This window comes from Zonotrichia albicollis, chromosome 2 (assembly GCF_047830755.1).
Source record: "Zonotrichia albicollis isolate bZonAlb1 chromosome 2, bZonAlb1.hap1, whole genome shotgun sequence".
NCBI classification, from domain to species: Eukaryota; Metazoa; Chordata; class Aves; order Passeriformes; family Passerellidae; genus Zonotrichia; species Zonotrichia albicollis.
The window spans coordinates 99,255,418-99,274,664 of record NC_133820.1 but is presented as its reverse complement, the minus strand read 5'-3'; the positions used below and the strand labels follow the sequence as shown (position 1 = coordinate 99,274,664).

General features: G+C 40.8%; 1 protein-coding gene across 2 annotated transcripts in view; it reads left to right on the top strand.

Annotated features, from left to right (window-relative positions):
- AFF3 (ALF transcription elongation factor 3) overlaps positions 1 to 19,247 on the top strand; it is a 325,784-nt gene that overhangs the window by 46,457 nt on the left and 260,080 nt on the right. For both annotated transcript variants that reach the window (XM_074535783.1, XM_074535782.1), the window contains exons 2-3: positions 3,601 to 3,721; positions 7,839 to 8,687. In XM_074535783.1, the coding sequence (XP_074391884.1) occupies positions 3,601 to 3,721; positions 7,839 to 8,687 (970 nt within the window). The remainder of the gene's footprint in view (positions 1 to 3,600; positions 3,722 to 7,838; positions 8,688 to 19,247) is intronic.

The window sequence follows — 19,247 nt, the reverse complement described above, 5'->3', positions numbered from 1 at the left end:
TTTAACACCTAAAACTTAGGCTTTTTTACATGATTTCTTTCAGCCTAGCCTGAAACAACATAACTCTTTGGACTTTGTAGAAGATTAAATCCAGCTCTAGGTTTTTCAGGTAAAATTATTGCTCTGCTCCTGGGCTGTCCCCTGAGCCATCTCTATTTCTAATTAAGGACTAAAGGAAACAGTTCCTTCTGTTGGGAGGAGTAGCATGAAGAAAGCTGTGAGTGTTCCTGTGGGGAGGCTGGTGCCACTACCACCCTCCCACCAGGAGCCAGCATGCCTGGAGTCCCCTCTGCAGGCTGCTCTCACAGGGCATGGCCAAAGACTGGGGACCATCCAGGTAATCTGCCAAAAGGTATTACAGCAGATCAAAATTCATTAAACATACCTACTCTGATGTGTTTAGCAATGCATTGCAAATTTCATCTGGCAAATATCTGGGAGTGAAATTATTCTGTGTATCCTGGAAGAAGCAGAGGAGGTTGGGATGCTGTGGCTGGGGTGGTGGGGGTGCGCTGAAAACTCTTTGACCCCGAGATACTGGCATTTAGGCACAATTCATTGGCATTTAGGCACAATTCATTGGTATATCCAGCATGTGTCTTGGCAGATCTTAGGGCTGAGATAAATCAAAAAAGCAATGTGCCAGATTTGATATAATTTAATTTCTATTATACAGCCTTTATTCATACATAACTTTTGCAAGAGTTTGACTTGTTGCTCATGTTCTGGTTCATGTCCTTTAAGCATGAATTAGAAACAGATGCAACATTTTTAAAATAACAATATGCCATTTAAAAACTGTTTGAATTCACCTTTTGGAATTTGACCTGTATGAAACAAATATAAATGACACTGACTTTTGAGTGGTGTGTGTTTGCATGTTCTTTGGCTCCGAGTCTTACAAAACTGAGCATAAATACTACACATATATATGCATATTTCACTCACATATGTAGACATGCCCCGATGAGGAAAACGTCATGAGGTTTTCATGAGCTTGTTCTTCATGGCTTAGCTATTGAAACAAGACACAGATTAAACCATTAAAAGGTACCTCTGGGATTGTTTTAGATTGCAAATTTAAAAAAAATAAAGAAGAAATCTATTAAAAAGAATCATTTTCCATTAACTGAAGTGTTTGCAATAAAGACAATTATAGCAGTTGGCAGTATTCTCCTTGAACCAAAACAAATAAATACATTTGGTGACATACGTTCAAGGAAATGTGATTGCTGCAATGTTCATGCAAATAAGGAGCAGCTTCACAAATGCTAGACATTTTACCATCTGGTATTACCAAAGGAACACAACTCTCAACTTGCAGCTCTTCCTAACTTACTGCTTGTAGATGGCGTATTAGGCATTGTCACAGTTCTGACATTTGCATAATCATTCTGAATTACTGCAGGTTGTGCATTGCCTTGCCAGCAGTGAATTCATTTGAGAACGGGGTTCATAGACCTGGTGACTTGTATGGCTTCATCAAATATATCTCTGTCCAATAAAGGGATAAAAATGTTCTACCACACCAGTGAATTTTTAAATTTGTATTTAAAAATTACTAGTGAAGACTAGTGAAGAATGTTGGACTTCCTAGAAATTGGGTAGAGACCAATATAGTAAATTATCTCAGGGAAGCTGCCCATCTCTATTTGGCTGCAGGCTAGAGTACAAATGCAAAGCTTCTCAAAGAGTCAGAAAATTCTGGATGGGGAAATGTAGCTGACGATGAAGTTATAACCTGATCTCTTAAAACTCCAGGAAAAGCAATCCTAACAACAGTTATTAAGCATGGCAGAAAGTCTGGCATAGACATAGGTGGCAGTTAAGTGACTCAGCTGATGGCAGTAGGCTCGATGGCACAATGAACTGGAGACCTCTGCTCTCACAGCAGTCCATGACAACTGCTCTGCCTCTGGTCTCAGCAGCATGTGCAGGAGGTGTTCTCACTCCCAGGAGCCCATGGGGAGGCCTTCACCATCCCCTTCCTACTGCAAGAAGGCATTTTCCATGCCCAAAACTCCATCCCTATGATGGCCTCCTCATTATGCTGCTTTTCAAGGGGAGGGTGTTGGAGTGAATAACATGCATTGCTCATGAAAAGTATGGGATAAAAACCCAAAAACTCTCAACCACCTGTAAGTGGTTGTAAACAAGGTGTGTTTGGACACTGTCTCCAACCTGCTGTGCTGAAATCCTGTGTTTCACAACAAACCCCTGTGTCTGAGAGCTGTGCTGGGCTCCTGGCATCTGCCCTCAGACCATCAGAGGGCTACTCTGCAGTCCTGCTCAAGTTAGCAGCATCAACAAGAAAACAAAAGATTTTCTGTTCATTTAGTGACTGTTGAGGCATTGTTCTTAAGTATTAATAGCATCTAACATATCCTGTGTATTTTCAGCTCTCTCCAGTCCTGAATTAGAATCAGATAGCTGTTGGCCTTTTGGCTGCCTTGCCTGAGGCATACTAGGTAGCATCACGTGGGTAGCTAATGCAACATATGCTTTGCTAACTGGGAAGCTGGTTAGCAAGACAACGTTTATCTTATTAACACATGGTGCACTTACATGACATTAATATATATTCCTACTCCACAGATTTACTCTGTCAGAGGAAAAACATTAGCTGAGCTAAGCAAAATAGGAGTCAGCATACTTGTCACATTGTCCTGAAATAGCATGTTAACTTTGTTAGACATGTTGGCTTCCTTTGTGAGGAGGATAAAACATAACAAACTGAAATGTGTAAAACTGAAAGGTGTTGTTCTGTAGAAATTCAGAATGAGAATTCTCTGGTTTATGTTGCCATGTTTCTGAAAATAAGAAAAGTCAGTTTTAGTCTGAATGACTATATTGGAGCTAAAGTTGTTAATTTCTGAAAATTAATGCTGTTGTAATGCAGTGATTTTATTCTCTCTCCAGCTACACTCTACTAGCCATACATACACTGTTGTGCCACTATTCATTTATTCACATTCTGTGGTTGTGATAGTGTCAAATCCATCAGAAAGAGGAATTGTTTCAGTAGTAGTTTCACGACTTGGTTGATTAGCAGAGATCAGAAGAAGCAACCTAACTGTGGAAACCACTACAGCATATAGTTTTAACAGCTCTTTAGGGAGCTAGTTAATGAAAGAATCACTACAGAAACACAGCCATGTGAAAAAAGGAGCATTTTCATACAACACTCAGAGGATATGTCATAAGTGGGAACATGTTCATAATTTCTGTTTACTCACAGCTGTAATTACCATCTGCCTTAAGAGAACTTCTAGTCTTTGTCAAAGTTGCTTAGATATTTCCTTTGTCACGTTTCAAGCAGAGAAGTTCTGTACAGACTAGATCCTGCCATATGATTACTTTTTTATTTTTCTGTAAGAATTTAATTATCTATTCTCTGTGTGAAGAAAGCACCAGCATTCCCAGAGACCTGAACCTCCCCAGCCTACTTGAACTGGCATTCATCTGATTCATGTTTGTGCTTATTTTTGCCATCTGTCTGCAAAACAGAGTTCTTAACTTTTAAATGCACACTGGTTTATATGTTGCCCTCTAATTTTTAACTCTTAAAAACTATTTATCTTTTTTTTTCTCTAACTCCAGTGTCTATGAGCCAGATAGAAATGTGCTGCGAAGGAAGGAGTGGGAAAGGAGAAACCAGGAGGCCCAGCAGGACCATTCCGCCTTTAACGCGAGCTATTCCCTCTTCAGTGAACCTTACAAGGTAGATGCTTCCCAGCTGGGCGAATCTTTGTTTATTTATTTATTCCTCAGTACAAAAATGTAGCCTACAGAAGGCACTGTCCAAGTTTCATCACCCTCCCACAAGTGCTAGCTTCCCAAAATTCACAGAGAGCATGCATGATTCCCTGAGAGTCAGGTTTTATATATATTTATGTTTATGTATGTGTATAAAGCTTCTTCTAGTGTTTAGCAGCACACAAGAGTGAAATAAACTAGAAATATCCCAGCAATATTTGAGATGGAATTAAAATTAGGAGGTGAAGGTGAAAGTATCCTATTTTTGCAATACTTAGAAGAAAACAATTGTGTAAGACTAGTGTGTGAAGGTCAAGCACTACTGTAAACATTGTGCCCTGGCCAAGGTTATTGTACTGAAATATCTTTTTTTTCCTGTAAGAATTACCAGGATAATAAGAAAATTTGTCTGCTATATATGTTTTTCCTCCACCAAAGGCAGAAATAGCATAGGAGTCTCAACTGCCTGTGTTGTTCCTCATGGTAACAGCAGTTTGATGAGGCACAACTGTCTTTCATCACTCCCCACTAGAAGGTCAAGCAGGGCCTTTGCACTCTGCAGGAGCTTGAAAATGGTGAACAGGACCAGAGAGCAATGTCCCATGGGGGCTGCTCCTCTCCCTCAGTTTACCCAACAACCACTTGTTTGTATCAAACCATGACCGTGTATTTTCTGCTGTGCCCTTCCAGAAATGTCCAAGTTACTCTAACAGCTGCCACACTGTGTAGCCTTTCCCTCCATGCAGCATCACTTGCCCTTGATGCTTAGGGTGCTTTAGTGCCTCTTTCCAGGAGAGCTGTTTGGAACCTGGCACCTGGCTTCTGCTTTGACTTCCATGCTTGCGTTTTAATTCTTGTGCTCCAGGGTCAGCTTTTAGCTTGCTCTTCTTCCAGACTGTTGCTTGTATTTAGTCCCTAATAAAAAAGAAAGATCTACCACTTTCAAACCATGTCCCTTGAAGGAACACAGCTCTGTCTGCCTTGAAGCTGACCTCCAGCTGCCTGGATTTCAGATTCATTGCAAAGGCATTTAGAAACCATGTCAGATGTCTTGAACGCCTCAATGACCTACTTGAAAATGTCTGCCGTGAGACCAGTCAAGGGCTAATCCATGGAAGAAAGCCTGGAAAGCATAAGTCAGCTGTGTCTTGGCATTTCTTGAGGGTTGTGCTGCAGTGATGACTTAATGATTTTCCATTTGGTCCAGTCAAACAGACCACACAGAAAAAGGACCTGGCCTTTGCTGTGTCTCCTGTACTGTTTTGTCTTTGGTGCCTCAAGTTGGTGATACTGAAGCTCAAATCACTTATGAAAGGGATATCACTTCAATTATTACTTCTGTGCTGATGTACTGACTGTCATGGCACAGATGTGATGTGCCATGGACACACCAGCAGTTTCTGAGTTAGGATGCCAGAAGGCGTCTCTGTGCAACCACAGTAAAATTCCATCAGCTTTAACAGGAGTGGATGAAAAATCACCTCTGCCTCTAGAAGCAGAGAGGATACTGAGTGGATAATCCTATGAGGCAAGCAGAGTAATGGCTCCTTCCCTGCTTCTTACCTTTGAACACTGTGTCCCTATTTTGAACACATGTGAGAAGAGGGTGCTGCAGAAATACATCCTGCAGCTAACTTTGTCAAGGAGACTTGGGGAAAGGCAAAGCCCGGACAGCAGTATAACTCACAGCTGTGTTGGTGTGGCAGAGTTGCTTGGGGTGATCAGTCCTTCTGATAATATTGGACATCAAAACTTCTATCACTGGCTTACTCTGGATGTCATGTATACACTGGCAGTGGACCATTGGGCTCTCTGAACTAAGTCAAGCGTTTGTGAACCTTCAGTGCAGGGAGAAAGAGCTGTGGCTTTTTGATCTTACTGTGGAGAGAGCCTAACTGCTAAAGAGGAAACCTTTCTGCAAAAGCAAAACCGAAACCCACTTGTAGTCCCTTTAAAGATCATGTTCACCTTTTAGGGGTTTCCAGAGAGGAATGAAGTTACAGGGGACATTCACTGCAAGCTCTGATTAAATTCAGTATTCCTCTGCACAGCTTGAGAAACATGAGCTAAAGTCAAAGGATATGCTATTCAGAAGACCATATTTGAAAATCAAAGGCAGGCTGGAAATCTCCTAAATCTTATGTCCTCTCTCACCTTGACATGTATCACTACTACTGTAACATCAAATTTTCTCAAAAATCCTGACTCTTTAGGTTGCCCCTTATCCTGTTCAAAGTATCCATAGCAACCCTCTATGAAGGATTACAGGAAATCCAGTATCTTTTACATAAAATCTCTTTTACAGGGGAATGAAAAAGTAGGAAATTAGTTCTGGATATTTTCTGGACAGAACACCTTGCCCCATTAACTATGTAAGTATTTTTAGTGAAGAAAAGAATTCTGCTGGCCTTCCATGCAGCCGTCAGGTTTATTTTTCGAAGTGTTATATGTTGCCATCTTCAAATGCTTGGATTTGTCTTCCATTGCAGAAGAATATCAGAGCACTCTAAGTTAGACAAGTTTGCACAGAATGCTTTTCCTACTTACCCATTTTGTGACCATATTTTCCCTGTGGGAATGCTTAAATAAGGCCAGCAATATTTCAGAGAAGATAATAGGACAAACTAAAGCTCATAACAAGTTACCTCAGATCCCACTATGTTCCCAAGAGGATGTAGGTGAGTTCTCCTATATGAGAACAGCTCAACACAAAATCTCACCTGAAGCTATCCCAAGTGAATCTTGCAGGAATAAACAGCACAGACCAGTTGTCAGCCTATGCCATGATACCAGTTTGCTGCAGTTATTCTTGTGGTTATCTGGGATCTCTCAGTACAAGATGTCTGTTTAGGAAACCCTAAAAATAAAAGGTTCAAAACTGTGGAGTTTCTCGTGAATACCTTCCCTTCCATACCCCCAGTTTTCCAGATTAACTGATATGGTTGCTACATCTTTCGTGTTTTTAAATGTAACTTTAAGACGATCTTCTCCACTTCCTTTACTCCCTTCTTTCTCCTTCCTTCTGTTTTCCCCTAAAACAGAGTCTTGAGATGAAAGCTTGGCCTTCTGAAACTAATAGGAGTTTTCCCATTCAGACCCCATGTCTGTCTGGAAGACAGAAAGGAGAACTCCACTGCCTCATTACTGTCTTCCTCTGAAAACGTAAAGCAAAGGACATCACACGCCTGAATCTTGGCAGGACTCAAAAAATCTCTGCTCTAAAAATGCTAATGATATACCCTTTTGCTTACAGTGGCTTTTTAAAGCAAGAATTTTCAATCTTTTCCAGCATGTTTTGTTTGCTTGTTTTATTTCTTTGTGAAACTTCTGCCTTTTCCGTCAGGAAGTAAGTGGATCATTTTTAAGAAAATAATTAATCTTGAAGGGGAGGAAGGGTGGCTGTATTCCCCTGCTATGCACAGCAAGCACTGAGAAATGTGAAGAATTTGGCAAGGGTTCTGTTCACCTTTTTTTTTTTTTTACAAGAGAAGAGTGCCCTGGAATGAGCACCCTGTCAGAGCATTGTTAAAGAAGGGACATAATCTGTACTTTTCTCATTTCCCACAAGCTGTTTTCAAGTCACCTCAGAGCATTTGGCTGGCTTAGACTGACAAATTCATTCAGAGCTTGCATGGGATGTTGTGTGGCCTCCCAGATGGTTATGAAAACTTAGGCAGGCAGAGGAAGAAATTGGGAATGCAGTGTTTTCATTCATGACTGAAGGAGAGCTTGCACTGGGCTACAGGAAAAGTTTTATCTTGGTCAGATTTAATCCAAACCATTCTGTGCAGTTGCAATAATAAATTTTCCAGTTTCCAGGTAATATACTTTAACTACAGTGTGATATCTGTGATAGATTTCTTTTTTTATATACTCCAAGGCTCTTTATAGCTTTTCCAGTTCAGGGTAGATTTAAGATGTTGACAAGTGTCTTCAGAGACAATAAGGATTTTCGATTTCATCCCTCAACGCTGCTGCTGAATAAGGCAGTCTTACTTCAGTAAGGATTTGAGCAGAAGCATGCAGGGAATTTTGTTTTTCTTATGTTGACTGTAGCAGAACACTCGATTTTTGTTTTGCAGACTAACAAGGGGGATGAGCTTTCCAATCGCATCCAGAATACTTTGGGCAACTATGATGAAATGAAAGACTTGTTAACTGACCGGTCAAACCAGAGCCATCTCGTTGGGGTTCCAAAACCTGGGGTTCCTCAGACATCTCTCCCCAAGACCGATGAACACCTTATCTCAGACTCGAGACCACCACCTCCTCCTCCTATTTCCAGCACTACTTCTTCCACACCAGCATCCCTAGCAGCCCAGCAGAGCAAGAGTACCACAATGGGCTGGCAGAAGGCTGGGCATAATGCCACTTCAGATGGCCAGCAGAGAGCGAGCAAACACGGACACCGGTCGCTGGAGTCACACAAGGGTGACTTCAAACTGGCCAGCCAAAAATCCAGTTTGGAGAAACTAAAACACTATGCATCGAGTCCCACCTCCTCCTCTTCCTCCTCCTCTTCTTCCTCTTCCTCCTCCACCTCCTCTTCCTCCTCCTCCTCCAATACTGCCCAGCAAAGCTCACTGAGGGCCACATTAGGAGACAACACCAATAGAGTCCAGCAGGCAGCGAAGCTCAGCTGTAGCTCAGAAGGAGGAACCAAAGTCCAAGAGAGGCCAGCAAAGCATGGTGGGGGGCACTGCGTCCAAAACTTCCCACCCTCTCTTGCTTCAAAGCCCTGTCTGGGTCAGCAGAAGCCAACAGCCTATGTAAGGCCAATGGACGGTCAGGACCAGGCTCCAGATGAGTCTCCAAAGCTGAAGTTACCAGCAGAGACAACCAAGTCATATCGGGGAGTGCCTTCCAGCAAGCCTGATTCGGCCAGGACCAAGTCAAAGATCACCAAGTTCAGCATTCCTAAGCAAGAGGAGGTAAGTGTTTTCATATTTCTTATGACATACCCCCATGGATGGATGGATGGATGGACGGACGGATGGATGGATGGATGGATGATGTCTTATTGCACCTGTCTCTTTGTATATTTTTAACATATTGGTTTGCATATTGATATTTTTGGTGACATTGATATAGTGTATTGCAAATAGCAGCCTCACAGCAATTTAAAGGTATCTCAACACCAAAATGCTCTTTGTGTTCAGGACCAGAACACTTCCTACTCTGGCACATTTTCCAGTAGTATATATTATTTCACTGACTCTTTCCAGAGTGCTCATTTATAAAATGTGGATTTTTTTTGGCAGGTGTATTGCTTCTTGCTGTTCATATTTCATTGATTTCTTTCTCTTTGGCAAAGATTAAATGAAGTGAATGTGACCAGAAATAGTTCTGCCATCCTCAATGTCAAAGTAGTTTCACAATCTAAATAAATTACTTACACAATATGAAATCTGTGGAATAGATGAAAATAGAGCAATGAGACTCTCCTTTTAGTTAATATTATCTGTTTGTGTTTCAAGCCAATTTATGAGAAGACTGAGGTTTCCTTCTTAAAGAATTTCCATCTGTAGAAACCTGGTGTAGTGGGTTGACCCCCACTACAAGTATGAGAATGTGTCTGACAAAGCTTTTAGACAACTTTTATTTATCAACAATAGATATAAAATATGTCTGCTTGGACTTACTGTATATTAATGTAGTTCACATTCCTCTTATGCCAGGAGGACACTTTGCTTTACCACTTTGACTGTGATTGTTTTTGACTATTTGGTCTGTTTTGATGGGAAGGAATTGATTTGTTTTGGCAGAATAAAGGGTGGGTTTTTTTATTCAAGCATGTATTCACAGGCCTCTATGCCAATACAAAGATGGTCACATCATCCTCTTGTGAAAATTGGTAGATCTCCCATGAATTCAACAATTTATAGTATTTATAGGACTATAGGACTCTATTAGACTGAATCACTGTGACTTTCTCAGAGAAGAAGCAATGATTGTTTACTCTTTTTTGACAGCTGTGGTGTGTCTTGAGATGTTTTAAGTCTTAAAATTTTGTTTCTGGCATTGTTAAAGGAGAGGAAAAATCTAATTTTTGGTGGAGTTCTCTGGCCTCTTAATGCCTGCTTTTCAGAAATGGAGTTGACTCTTGTATTCCCCTTGGGTTTGGTTTGGGAAAGAAATCTCTCTGGAAGCAATTATTTCTGTGACTTTTCTCTAAGTGAAAGTTCCATCAGTTCCAAACAACATGTAGGTGATATGTTGTCCCTGAAAAGGGGTTGTTTTAGGCTCTTAAGCTAGATCTTATAAGCAAATTTACATTCACAAAGTGCTGTAATTGTGCAGATAGATCAGGTAACAGCAGATAGTAATATCCATTTAGCTGTTATTACCCCTTTCATACTTGTGCTTCTATCTGCAAGTGGAAAGCGTTGTTAGAATTAAAGATGTCTGTGGCAATTATCTGACTCGTTCAAATTTCCCCCCTCTACATGCAGGCAATACTCTAAGGACTAGTATGGAAAGAAGTTCTGATAGGCAATCATTTGTTTGTCTGAAACTCCGGATTTACCATTTGCATTCCAAATTCGTTTACCTCCGGAAAGAAAGATTTAATTTGTTGTATGCAATCCATGCTGCTGCATAAGCATAAGTTTATACTGCAGTTTCTAGATGAGGAAAGACAGCTGAGATCACCTTAAACTAGCTTGTTTAGATACTGATGGCAATGTAGACTATAGTAGGAGAGAGTGGACTGCAGGGTACCTACTAAAATGTTCATCAATTTCTCACAGATTTTATGTGATGCAGTGTTAATAAAACAGTATTAGATAACAGAATATAAACATTCAACTGAAGTTGAAGGAGGTGGACCAAAAGCAGTGTCTGGTGGTTTAAAAAAGATTTTATGAAAATTTATGGACAAATTTCTAAGAAGAAAAATAGTAGGTACTATGGGTGTTGGGGTTTGAAACTGGAGCTAATAAACAACAATGTTTAGATCTGAAAAATCAATGAAGGACAACGGATCAGCTATTTTTCACTTATCCTGATATTTTCTTTGTTCTAACTTTTTCCATCCCAAGTGGCACAAGCTGAAACTGGTAACCCACTGGTATTGCTACAGGGAGAAATATTGACCAAGACTGAAAGTTTTTTATTTAGTGTTGCCTAATCCACCCACTTTTTGATTTTCAGTTGGACTTCTTTTAATTTCAAAATGTTTTTCCATTTCTATTATTTGTATCATAAATCTTCTAGTAGAGTTGTGTAAGAATTCCCATCCTTTTAAAAAATTTCTGCTATTAAACTCATAAATTTTCTCCTTTACATCAAATGTTTGCCATCCCCCCTTAGGGCCAGAGGTTTTAAGCTGCTTGCAGCACAAAAGCTGCCATGGTCCTGTGAATGTTTGCAGGCAAAATGAGGCCTCTGTTGTTCAGTGAGGCTAAAGGTGTTGGCCAGGACAGACCTGGTATCCCCAGTGGCTGTAGGAAGAGCTGAGATGTCATATAGGATGACTGCGAGGGAAAGCAGGCTGACAAGGAGGCTGCAGCAGTGTCTGGAAGCTACATGGAAACAGAAATGAGAGTGGCAGAAAGCTGTTTAAGAGCAGCCAGGAAAGGAGAGGGACAGAGGGCTTGGGGTAGGGTATCTGAAATGCTGGTAGTGAAATGAAGCTCTGTGTCTGCTAAAACAAAAGGTGTGTGGCTGAGAAGGGCTGGCAGGGCAGTCACTGTGCTCTAGGGTTCGTGTAGGCAGTGCTGGGAGGCCTTCCTGGCTCTGGGCAGCTTGCTGTCCACCAGAACCCCCAGGTCCTTCACTGAAGAGCTCATGTCCAGCCAGTTAGCACCCAGCCTGTATTGTTGCTGAGGTTTTCCCTCCCCTTACTCAGTATTTCCCCTTGCCAGAGTCTTATCGGTTTATCTAACATGGGTTCTGGGCCCCCAGCCCAAGAAGGATGGGGACCTGCTGGAGCAGGTCCAGAGGAGGGACACTGAGCTGACCAGAGGGCTGGAGCACCTCTCCTGTGAAGGCAGGCTGGGAGAGTTGGGGCTGTTCAGCCTGGAGAAGGAAGACTCCAGCGAGATCTTATGGTCCCAGGACCTAATAAAGGGAGCTGCAAGAAAGCTGGGGAGAGACTTTTTCCAAGGGCATGTAGTTACAGGACAAGAGGTAATGACCTGAATCTGAAAGAGGGTAGGTTCAGGTTAGATATTAGGAAGAATTCTTTACTCTGAGGGTGGTGAAACACTAGACAGGGTTGCTCAGAGAAGCTGTGGATGCCCCATCTCTGGAAGTGTTCAAGGCCAGGTTGGATGGGGCAATGTGCAATGTGGTCTAATGGAAAGTGTCCCTGACTACGGTACTGGGGTTGAAGTTAGATTATCTTAACATCCACTCAAACTCAAACCATTCTGTGATACCTGTGCACTTCCATTTGTGTTCACCAGTTTGAAAGAACTGTCAGTGGAAAAATAAACACATAATGAAACAAAGTTAAGCTTCCCTGTAAGGACTGGAGAATAAGCAGCAGTGTCACACAAAGTGTGTGTGTGTGTGAGCAGCAGGATACAAAACCCTCTTCCGTACATTCCATGAGGTTTTCAGAGAAACAGGGCGCAGAGTTGGCCGCCGTACAATTATTATTCACTTGAAATAAGATCTCTTAAATATGAATTACAGACCATTACTTTTCAATACATGAAAAAGGTTGATTTTTAATGCAGTTCAATAACTCATTTTATATTTTTAATCAGTTTTGGAAAATCTTCAATAGACTTGACACAGAGTGAAGCTTATAAATTTTTAAAATTGTTTTAATGAGAATAATTTGGATAGACCTGTGTGTAGAAAGGTAGCATTTACTCATTTGGGAATTTAATCTTTAGTAGCCAGGTTCATCAGTGTTAACTAGAATCCATACCCCACCTCCTGGTCATTCCAAAATTACCATACTGCTCTGTAGAAATGATAGCTCATCATCTCAAGTGCTGGTATTTCACATTTTGAACTACTTAGAAATTATATTGCTGTAGGTAAAATCCCACTGTATTGGATAAAAGGGAAGCAAATTTTGACAGAGGAAAAGAGGCAGGGAAATCAAGTGCCTCTCTTTTCTAAAATGTTCTTGAGTGAAACAATCAGAAAAACATAGGGTGCCTAATCATGGTCTTTATATCCAAGTTCTAGTTTTGAATTTCATCTCATAGGCTGCATGCTGCTTTTTTATTACATTGAAGAAGCCTTATCTATTGTCCTTTGCTTACTTCTCTTAAGGGTTATGGAGCAAAGAAATAGAGGCTGTATTCAAGAATGACTATGAGTCTAATGGTGAAAAGGAAGATTTGGTTTTGTTAAATTTGGAAACACATTTATGTGAAATGTAGGTAAGGTCATCATGAGGACATATTCTTTCTTATTCACTTCACAGAATACTTACACAACTTCTGCAGCAGAAGTAATGCACCATAGATTAAAGACTGAGTTTGGGGTTGGGGTTTTTTTTCCTTTTTTTAAAATTGTTTTTATTTTTGCCCTGTTCTTACTCTGGCAAATTCCTATTTCCTGGGTAAGACACTCTCTGCAGTCACTCTCCTTTGAGCGGCTATATATAGCTATCAGCATCTGGCACACACTCTAGCAAGTGTCCTTTGAATCTGCAATCTCTTTTTTGCCTATCAGCTCTATCCCCACATATTAATGGAAAGCAAAACCACCCCATAACTCTTTTCTCTGTCTCAAAAAACTACAATTTGGCCTCAGTGTTGATAATTTGGTCAAAATCAGTCTCTTTGAAGGAGACGCATGTATAATAAGCAGTTCCATCCCAGTTTAAAACTGAAGATGCAAGTTCATGTGCTGCTACATTTCATTTGAGAACAGAAGGTCCGTGAAAACTAAATAGGGAATATAGTCATTATCATGACTTCATCTGGAAATCCCACATATCTGGATCTCTAGGACTGTAGAGGGGAAACAGTATGTCATGAGGAAGGAAAAGGGTTTGAGGAGATCTGAGTAAGTGTTTTTCCTCAGAGGCACAGCACCACATCCCCCTGGCTGTGGTGGAGCCTGTTAAAGCGTTGCAGGAGTAAGAGTAGAATTCAGGCTTTTCTTCCCTACATCCCAGGGTGTTTAATTCTGGCCCAGAAAGGCAGAAATGAAAATAAAAGCCAGTCTAAGATGCTTTTAGATGAAAAGGGAGGGAGGGATTGAATGCATTAGCTAAAGGGTCCAGACTTCTTCCGGCACCGTTTCAGGATGCACCCGAAGAGGCTGGAGACATAAGCACAGAATTAAGTGTGTTGATACTCCTCTACCATTTATTGACTTCATTGAAGAATTGCAGTGCTTGAGAAGCCAGTTAGCAATCACAGCACTTGAGTACTTGTAAGTATGAGGCAGTTGTAGATGTTTTCTTTCCCAGATGTTCGTGCTGCATTTACAAGGAGACACAGATCAATTCATCCCTGTAATGGTAGCACTGACCTTCCCCACAAATAAAGAATGTTTTCCCACGTTAAACAGGAAGAACTGCACAACAAGAGCAGTGTGGTGCAGAGATCCCTGCTAGTGGTGAGTTACTCAGGACCTTCAAGTGTGTCTGTGGGAGGGCTGTGTGTTACTGCCTGTATTTATGTAGCAGAGTTCAACGGAGTAGGACTGTGAAGAAAGAGTGTATTAAATAGAGTGGTATTGGAAATGCTCTTAACAAACACAGGGGAGACCACAATGTGAAATTTTGTTTTTTTTATTTTTATAGCTTTCAAATCATGACACAAGCCTTTGCCTTTCTCACCTTCTGCAGTCTCCAAGGCACTCAACAACTGTGTGTGAGGGCAGCTTCAGTGAACACAGTGGGCCTAATTTCTCTGGTTATGCTTCCATGACAGCTCTTGTAGAATGGAAATGCCATTTAGACACCTTTACTTTACTTTTAGAGATCCCTAAATTTACTGTTCCTACCCTCATTGAAACAAATTCCTTTCTCTTTTGAATTAGTTGTCAGTATATTTTTTTCCTGGGACAGCACTAGCTAAACTTATCTATAGGTTTTTGAAAGTAAAGAATTTAATAGAATAATAACCTCTAAAGTTTTCTGTATGGATTGATTACCATATAGTATGTGCCGTCTGTTGCTATGGTGAATCACTTGTTCCTCTTTGTTTTTTATTGGTAAGATGATTATGATCAGAGAAAAATATCTTGAAATTAGATGTAAATTTACGATTTTCAAGGATATTCCTTAATGTTTGCACATGGTTTTTTTTGCAAGTTTTCCCTGAGATTGCTGTTTTCTAATTATTGAAAACATACTTGAGCAGTTAATTTGGGTCTCTCATAGGTCAGATCCTCCCTGTGATAAAACTGGTCTTTCCATCTTTTCTGAAGTTGGAAAAGTAGCCACTTTTGGAGTAAGGAAAGCTCAGTGGATGTAAGAATATGATTAATTGTGAGAAACTTGTCTTGCCTTTTAGTTTTTAACTGCCCCTCCCTGCCCTCCTCGAGTGGATGGCTTGGTTTATGAATCAGCTCTGGAGCTGATACAAGAGTGCATGCATAAAAATGTCCACAACCATGTTTAATTGCTTCTTTAGTTCCCTGTGGTAAGCACTAAAGTTATTGATGAAGGAAATAAGATTTCTGGAATTACAAACCCCAGATTTTAATTGCACATTTTGTCTGATTTTTTTTAATCCATTGTAGTGCTTATGATGATAACTGCATGTAATAAAAGTCGTCCTGACCAGAAACAAAGTAGTCTAATAGATGTTCTTTGTAAAATGTGCCTGAAAAGATACACGGTATTGCTATCACTTTTCCACCTCTGGCCCCATTAGCATGGCCTGCTCCCAGGCCTGGAAGGTATTCAGCAGCTGGAGAAAGCAGCTCTTCTGGATGTGGCTGCAGGAGCTGTGTGCTGGAGCACAGCGCTCCCACCAGCACAGAAACTGCCCTCCACCTGGAGCTCTGGCTGAGCGTCTTCTCCCCATCTGGTTCAGGGCTTCTTAAACAAAAGAGAGGGTCGAGGTACACAGGGAGAGCAAGGGTGGGCTTGCTGTGGAGTTCAGATTACCAGTGAAATACTTGGATGGGGACTCTATTTCCCAGACATCCCCTTGCCCAGCACTGGAGTGTTCTGTCAGGTGAGGAGTCCAAGCCCTTGCTGCTTCTGTAGAGTTAATACCACCTCACATCCTTCTTTCCAATAATTATAGCAAGGCAGGACATTTCTGTCTACTCTTCACCTTCACAGTCTGTAAGGGATCATGTAGGATGTAAAGGTAGTTTGGGATATTTTAAATTTTTAAAAAATCCATGAAAATTGTTTAACTTCTTTGTTCTGTAGTTTCCCAGTCTTTCATGAATCAGAATGACATGAAAGTGCTACCACTGAACTTACTCACAGGGGTCAGATATGACTGATGAGCAAGAGAACTCAAGGAAAATACAGTGAGCTTCACAGATCACTGTTAATTCCAGCTAAATAAATAATGGATATGTGCCGCTTGATGTGTAAGGTTAAAGAGTTCAGATCTCCAGCAACTGTCAATTCATCCAATCAGGCCAGAAGCAGTTAAATTCTTTGTTTTGGTCACATATTCACATACCAATAAATGAAGACAAATATACTTTTAAATATCTGCATGTTGCATACTCTATTCACACTGTGTGTTGTAAAGTTTTCATTTCTGCACCACTTATGAATATGGAAGATCTATCCCTGTGGTATCACAAAATAGCTTCCTAGAAAAGTAATCAACAGGAGGGTGGGGTTTTTTTTTCAAGTTCAGAAAAGATATATAATATAAGCATCTGATTTCCTGTCACTCTTGGTTAACGTTGTATGAAAATGGATAACTTCCAAATTAAAGCAGGCACCGGGCTGTCTGGAGAAAAATGCATCTGTAAAGAAATGTGTACATTATATATTCATGTAGTTCCAAATCTCTTAATTGTGTTTCATATATAACAGTTGCATGTTCTGAAATATGGTACCTTTTTTATTTCATGGGTCAAAACCAGCATGCCAGAAAGGCTGAGGCTGCCCCTTACATGGTTTAGGGCAAGTATTTCCTTTCCAAAATTCCCTCATACATTTCCCACTTTCTTCCCTTCCCACCAGCAAGTTTCTCTGAGAAATGAAGGCATGATGTGAAGTTGCTTTTCACCACATTTTATTCAGAAGATAAATATACAAAAATAATTCAAGCCAGTGAGCCAACAGGTCAGGAATACTGAGAACCAGCATCTTCCCTCAGAACCAAAAATTGCTATTCATACTCCTCTGCATTTACTGCAAATGGCTGTAAGGGAAGCTTATGTAACTAGAAAGAAAGGAAAACCAAGAGCATTTCTTGTTAGCTCTTATAACTAACAGATGTTTAAGGGGAGATGGGACGGAAGATTAATTTCTTTGAAATGAGATATTGAAGGTGATTTTTTTTCTTGCACATGCAAACGATTATTAGCATTCAAATATCAGCAGCATAATCTATTGCTAATCAAATCTTTCATTTTTTTAAAGGTAGTTGTACAACTACAGTCGAATACACAGGTATGTACAACTTCCTGTGACTGCTGAAACTTTGAGATCTGAGGCAGAAAAGGGGAAGACAGCTGTGAGATTCTTGATCACAAATGCAATCAAACTAAATATTCATACAAAGTGTTTATAATGACCATGTTGTGAATTATTTTCCAAGAGGCCTTTTCTGATTTTAATTACAATCTCAGGGACATCTGATATAAGAAAGCATATTACCAGAGACATGTGATACAATCAAACCTATTAGCTGGTTAATTTCTGATTTCATGGAAGTAGCAGTCCAGACCAGAAGTCTAGAAAAAAGGCATGGGATGAAGGACCAAGTGCACTGTGAGAAGGACAGTTGGGAAAATGCCATTAGCAGATGATGAATTGTCTTCCTTGCACTAAATCATTAATGTTTAGCATGCAGGAAGAGTTAAAAATACATAGATAGAGAGGACATAAAAATGAACTGGGTTCTATAACAGTGAAGGAATCTGAGAAAAGAATTGTGTGGGAAACTGAAAAGAATGAAATTATGCTTTGGGAAACTCACCGAAAAGGAGTTAGTCATGGTCTAAATTTTTGTCCTCATGGGAGGATCAAGTGCAATGTGAGACAGTTTGAAAAATACCATAAGCAGCAATCATAATTTATGATAAGGTCTGCATGCAAGATCTTTCAGTAGCTTAGAGATGGCTGAGCAGGGTCCAAAATGTTATTGCTTTTCTGTAGTGTTATTGTTCCCATGAGGAAGCCTTAGGACAGCATTCCTTCCCATGCAGTTTCTGCTCTCAGGTAGGAATGGACCTATGTCCAGACTACATCCCTGAAAAAGAATCAAACTTCATGGTTGTGGTCATTTCCAAAGAAGCTTGTCCTCTCCCACGAGAAGAAAAATTTAGACAGTGGGGCATCACTGCCTTCATAGATGTGCAGTCACTATCTCGGGAGGAAAATGCATTACCTGTTTTGCCCCCATAAGCAGTACTGCAAAAGGCACAAATCTGGGCTTGTGGGTACACATAGCTCCTGTGGAAGGTGGAAGAGGCAAAACTTCATGCTCAAACAGGGTATCTAAATATCTGTGAACAACTTCTACAAAGAGCTGACATCTGAAACACAGCAGGTCCTTTTTTTCCCACCACCCCCAAGCATAGGGAATATAGCTTCTGATCATACACAGCTGCATTCTTATCAATAAACAAAAAAATCTGTGTTTTTTACTACTGTAATCTATTGCATTCAGAAGTTTCAAAGCTCTTCATAAGCTTTAATGGCAACTCTGAAAACAATATTTTGAATCTGGTTGCAAAAGGGATTAGCTGAGGTGAAGGCAGATGGGGACACCTTCTGTGATGCTGCTGCTGCCAGAACAGGCCTGCTTCCCTTGGCCCCACTTGCTGGTGGTCCCAGTGGAGGGATCAGATAGAAAATTATGTGAGAGGCTGCTAGAGGACAGGATGGCACACCTGGATCGTGCACCTTACTCCATTCCCAGAGCAAGGCTGGGCAGTCATGGCTGGCCACAGGCCCAGAGGAAGCAGAGCCAGGTTGTCTTGGTGGCAAAGCTGAGTGCCGAAGTACAGAGACCAAACCCCCAGTTCTGTGTTCTGATGCCTGTGCCACAGCTGACCCCATACAGAGTGGCACTTGAAGCTCTTCTGTAAGATGAAAGTAAACACAGAAACATAACTAAGGACTTCTTACTAAACTCAAATTATTGTTTCTCACTGTATTTCTTCCTGTCATTTAGGTCACTTGAGGCAGAGACAGTTCCTGAGTGATTATGTCACTTATGGTTTACCACTTCCATCTGAGTTATTCACTGCACATCCTCCACTGGAAATTAATAGGGGGTTTGCCATTGCATTCAGTGGTAGCAAGACCAGGGTTTGACAGGGAGGAATATTTCTATTCTACATTGCATGAACTTCCTTTGGTCAAGAAGATATTGCTTGAGGGAAGATGGTCTTTTGTCTTCAATCTTCCTTTGTTGTGT